Genomic DNA, 5,471 nt, shown 5'->3' on the forward strand with positions numbered 1-5,471 from the left:
CTAAACACTTCTGTATTTGACAAACTCAACACTACTGACTGAAAGAAGAGATTTTGAAACACCAAAATTGTTCGGCACAAAATAAACTTGAATCGTCATTAGCTGTTTAGCAGTGATCTTGTCTCTCTGTGTATTTGTGTTGGATGTAACATGTAACTGATTGACTTTGCAATGATGTGTAAAAAATAAAATAAATTAAAAAAAAGTTTATTTTTCAGTTTTTTTCCCCATGAGCTAAATAGACACTTGTCTCTGACCTTCTCGCTTTCTTGCTCTGTTTCTGTGTAAGAAACATCTGATATCTAAAGTATGATTTAACTACTACTTTTAAAGAATTTTTTATTTATTTACAGCTATATCTGGTGTTTTTAATATGCTTTTCGATGTGAGAAATCAACACCTTGTGCACATCAAGTGTGGGGTCTTTAATCGCAGTTCAGATAGAAAACTATTTAAGTCTCCAATAACGGTTACATCTGTCATGTAATTTTAAACAGGATGGAAAATAAGCATTTAAATTACTTGGTATAAAAGAGTTCAATAGAACACTGATAATCTGAATGGTTTGATGGTCTCATTCCTCAAATAACAGAAGATAGGATTTAAGATTCAAGTACAAACTGAGAGACATTCAGACAGGAATATTAAACACAGTTCATCATAACGTAACTGAAGACAGTGTTACTCCACGCTGGTAAAACAGATCCATGTTTCAGTCTGTCATGTTTTGCGATGAGTTTTTTTATCGGCTGATTTGAATTAATTTGCTCTGGTTTTTAGGAGTTTTGGGTTTTCGGGGGCTCTTCTGAAATTGACCCGCCCGGGCGGCTTTAAGCTCCGCCTCCCACTGCTTCTTCACCAGAGTGTACAGCCTCATAGTGGCCTGAGCGTCCTGAACCTGTGATGCACACACAACAGTAAACTGATCAAAAGTGACAGCAAAGACATTTATGTAACAAAAGATTTATCAGCATATTAGAACTGAAGACTGGAGTAATGATGCTGAAAATTCAGCTTTGCATCACAGGAATAAATTACATTTTAAAATATATTCAAATAGAAATTTTATTTGAATTGTAATAATATTCTACTGCATTTTTGGTCAAATAAATGCATAAATCGTGGTGTACAAAAGAAACACCTTTCAAAAACATTCAAGTTTTTCACCAACCCCAAACCTTTGAATGCTAGTCTATGCTTTAATTCCTTATCTTGTATTATATGACAAAAGATCAAGCCATGCATGTTGAAATAATGAATGGAGATGTTGAAGAGAGACTTACAGACGAATGTTCACCCTGCTGGACTTTAACATTGAGAATCTCTTTGCATAAAACCCGCAATGCAGGACGTGCGCTCTGAGGAAGAGGACAAGGAGGAGACATTGACAATTAAAATGTGCATATTTTTATTTATTATTAATAATATTGATTTATTAAGTTACCAGCAAATTGTTTCATACCTTTACTCTCTGCCTAAATGGTTTGTATTTCTGTGTGTCTCTGATCATTTTCTTGGGATGATCCAGCAGCAAAATCTATGAACACCACAAAAGTGTTTAAAAGAAATCTGACAGTTTGTTAAAGGAATACCTCATCTGAAAATGTCATCATTAGTCGCTCTCAAGCCATTCCGATCCCGTATGCTGTAATATAGCCTAGTTTGGTGCTTTTTTGGTGTTTGTTTTCCACAGAAAAAGCATACAGGCCTGGAACGATGTGAGCGTGCGACAACCGCCTTTTTTGTGTGTACTGTACCTTTAAGTCATTGTGAATGGCGTGTCCTACTAATATTCTTCCTTCCAGAATCTGAGCCACTTCTTTCTGGACTGTCTTGATGGCCTCACCTGTTAATCACATGAGGAACAATAAGTCATCTCGTACATGCAGAAGCCTGTTTCCACCACAGAAAACAAAAAGGTAATTGTGATTTTTTTTATCTCTCAATACTGAGTTTATATATCTCGCAATCTTGAGCTAACATTTGCCAATTCTGCTATTTTTCTCAGAAATCTGAGTTTATATCTCTTTTAAAGCTCGCCTAATTTCATGGACGAAAGGATCAGTCTGCATCACAAGATGCATATTACGACAGAAATATTAAAGTATATAAAATTGCTAGAATTACAGTCAGAATTGTGACACAAAAACACAACTTTGAGAAAGAAAATTGAATTACAAGATGTTAACTAAAAATTGAGAGATACATTTTGGATTGTAAGAAATAAAAAATTGTTATAAACATGCAATTTTGAGAAAAAAGACAGAATCGTGGGAAATATTGAGAGTTATAAATTCAGAACTGTGAGAAATAGTCAGAATTGTGATATAAACTTGCATTTCTGAGGAAAAAGTCAAGAATTGTGATGTTAACTCAAAATTGTGAGGAACAGAGGCAGAATTGTGTCAGACACAATTTTAAGGGATAAAATCAGAATTGCGAGATATTAACTCAAACTTGCAAGACAAATTCTGAATACAGTCAAAATAGTGTTTCGATGCAATTTGGAGATAAATGTCGGAATTGCGAGATGTAAACTCAAAATTGCATGATTCACACTTAAAATTGCGAGAAATACTTGTTTATTTTCTTACTCCATTCTTATTCTATATTAGAGCTGTCAAACGATTAATCGCATCCAAAATAAAAGTTTGTGTTTACATAATATGAGTGTGTACTGTGTATATTTGGCAAGACATAAATTCTGAATACAGTCAAAATAGTGTTTCGATGCAATTTGGAGATAAATGTCGGAATTGCGAGATGTAAACTCAAAATTGCATGATTCACACTTAAAATTGCGAGAAATACTTGTTTATTTTCTTACTCCATTCTTATTCTATATTAGAGCTGTCAAACGATTAATCGCATCCAAAATAAAAGTTTGTGTTTACATAATATGAGTGTGTACTGTGTATATTTATTACGTGTATATATAAATACACAAACATGCATGTATATATTTAAGAAAAATATGTTATGTTTATATATGAATTAAATTACATGAATATAAATATAGACATTTATATTTTCTAAATATATACTGTATGTGTGTGTATTTATATATACGTAATAAATATACATTTATTATGTAAACAAAAACTTTTATTTTGGATGCGATTAATCGTTTGACAGCACTATTCTATACAAACAACCATTTCATCAAATTTGCAGTATTTTTCAAATGCACTAGAGACTATTATGAGGGGTCCTGACCGTTTTCGATGTCCGCCGGTCTGATTCCACTAACAGCCGTCCTGTAGTCCGTAACCTTTTCCGTGGGTTTGATGTATTTATCGTAGATGCATTTCCCAAAGTGGTTGACGATGGAGACCCGCGCTAGAATGCTGTCCTCCCCATCACACCCAACACCCACCATCTCACAGTCCATAGCGACAGCACGGGTCAATCTGAAATCAGCCACAAGATTACATCACTTTCCTTCAAAACCGATGACTACCCAGAGAACTGCAGGTGTCTCACCCCTCAAACCCGTGCTCTTTCACCAGCACTTTCTCTGTGACTTCTGCGCTGGACTTCAGCATTCCGCTACGTTTTCGTACGATGTCTGCCGCCTCGGGCCCCAAAGCCGCCTCGATGTCATCAGGGTCCACGTCATCAAACCAGATATCAGGCCTAAGAGGAAACGGTGTTTAAAGAGGACAGTATGGAAGCTCGAATCCACCAAGAATTTAAAATGAAAAAATGTATTTGCAACTTCTTTATTTCACAATTTACACGTTTTTCTTAATAATTGCTAGTTACGCCTCGCAATTCAGACTTTTTTTTTCAATCAGAATTCTGAGTTTCTCTCACAATTATGACTTTTTCGGAATTCTGAGTTTATATCTCGCAATTCAGATTTTTTTTTTCTCAGACGAGTTTACATTTTACAATTTTGACTTTTTAAATTCAATTTGAAGTGAAGAATTTTATTGAAATAAATTAACAAAAACAGTACTACAGTGTGTGGAAAAATACATCATAATTCAATGTAAAAAAATAAATATTTTCCAAATAATATTTGACACATTTGAATGAATAAATTCATAAAAATAATAAGGCCTAAGAGGAAACGGTGTTTAAAGAGGTCAGTATGGAAGCTCGAATCCACCAAGAATTTAAAATGAAAAAATGTATTTGCAACTTCTTTATTTCACAATTTACACGTTTTTCTTAATAATTGCTAGTTACGCCTCGCAATTCAGACTTTTTTTCAATCAGAATTCTGAGTTTCTCTCACAATTATGACTTTTTCGGAATTCTGAGTTTATATCTCGCAATTCAGATTTTTTTTTTCTCAGACGAGTTTACATTTTACAATTTTGACTTTTTAAATTCAATTTGAAGTGAAGAATTTTATTGAAATAAATAAATCTAACAAAAACAGTACTACAGTGTGTGGAAAAATACATCATAATTCAATGTAAAAAAATAAATATTTTCCAAATAATATTTGACACATTTGAATGAATAAATTCATAAAAATAATATTGAATATAAATATAGCTGACTTTCACATTTTAGGATAGACGTCCCTAGCACAAAGATAATCATATTTTGGGGTTTAACGTTTTTCTCACGTCTAGCTTTGTGTCTTGCAATTTCGACTTCTTATCACAATATTCTGAGTTTGTCTTGAAATTTTGATTTTTATTCTCAGAAAATATTCTTCATTTTCATATTTGTATTTTTCTCAGAATTTATATTTATTTTTAATTTATAATTATGTTTTATAGAGTTTATGCGTTGCAATTTAGAAACTTTCTCTCAAAATTCAGAGTTTTTCCTCGCAATTCTGTCCTTTTTTCTCTGAGTTCTGAGCATCTTGCAATTCAGGTTTTTTGTTTCAGCCACAAAATAAAAACAATTATAAAAAGGTAATTACAACGTTTTATCTTGATTCTGATTTTTTTGTTGTTGAGTCAATTGAGAGTTTACATCTCACAATCCAGAATTCATATCTCGCAATTCTCTGTTTATATCTCGTAATTCTGATCAAAATTCTGAGTCGTGTTACACAAACTCAAAACTGTCAGAGAAAAAAAATTAACTATTAATAACGCAATTATCTTTCTTCTTTTTTTTTTTATTCCATGGCACAAACAGCATTAAAATGCACACATACTCAGCTTTTTTCTTTTCCACCTCCTCCACTTTCTTTTTTTTGTTCATCGGTTTCTCTTTTTCATCCTTTCTTTTCCTCTTCTCCGCTTTGAATTGTTTGTGTCCGGCGGAGTCGTTTCCGTTCTGTTGGTCTCCATCGTTTTCTACTCCTCCAGATGTCTCAGAAGCAGGTCTGGCAGTCCGTGCAGGCTTTTTCAGGTGAAGTTTATGAGAGTCTTTGGAAACTGACGGCGTCTTCTGAAGCTGCTTTCCTTCAACGTCTGCATCTTTCGCCTGTTTTGTGTCTTCATTCTTCTTTTCAGGAATTGCAGCGAGAGTCTACACACACACACACACACACACAC

The 5,471-nt window shown here is 33.6% G+C and overlaps 1 protein-coding gene across 1 annotated transcript in view; it reads right to left on the bottom strand.

Moving 5' to 3' along the window:
• Positions 1–377: 377 nt before the first annotated feature.
• rexo4 (REX4 homolog, 3'-5' exonuclease) overlaps positions 378–5,471 on the bottom strand; it is a 5,641-nt gene continuing 547 nt past the window's right edge. The window contains exons 2-8 of the mRNA XM_016272454.1: positions 5,129–5,445; positions 3,484–3,636; positions 3,217–3,410; positions 1,758–1,846; positions 1,463–1,537; positions 1,284–1,358; positions 378–898 (exon numbers count right to left, since the gene is read on the bottom strand). Of these exons, the coding sequence (XP_016127940.1) occupies positions 743–898; positions 1,284–1,358; positions 1,463–1,537; positions 1,758–1,846; positions 3,217–3,410; positions 3,484–3,636; positions 5,129–5,445 (1,059 nt within the window). The 3' untranslated portion in view covers positions 378–742. The remainder of the gene's footprint in view (positions 899–1,283; positions 1,359–1,462; positions 1,538–1,757; positions 1,847–3,216; positions 3,411–3,483; positions 3,637–5,128; positions 5,446–5,471) is intronic.

Source organism: Sinocyclocheilus grahami, unplaced genomic scaffold (assembly GCF_001515645.1).
Source record: "Sinocyclocheilus grahami isolate Dianchi unplaced genomic scaffold, SAMN03320097.WGS_v1.1 scaffold70.1, whole genome shotgun sequence".
NCBI lineage: Eukaryota > Metazoa > Chordata > Actinopteri > Cypriniformes > Cyprinidae > Sinocyclocheilus > Sinocyclocheilus grahami.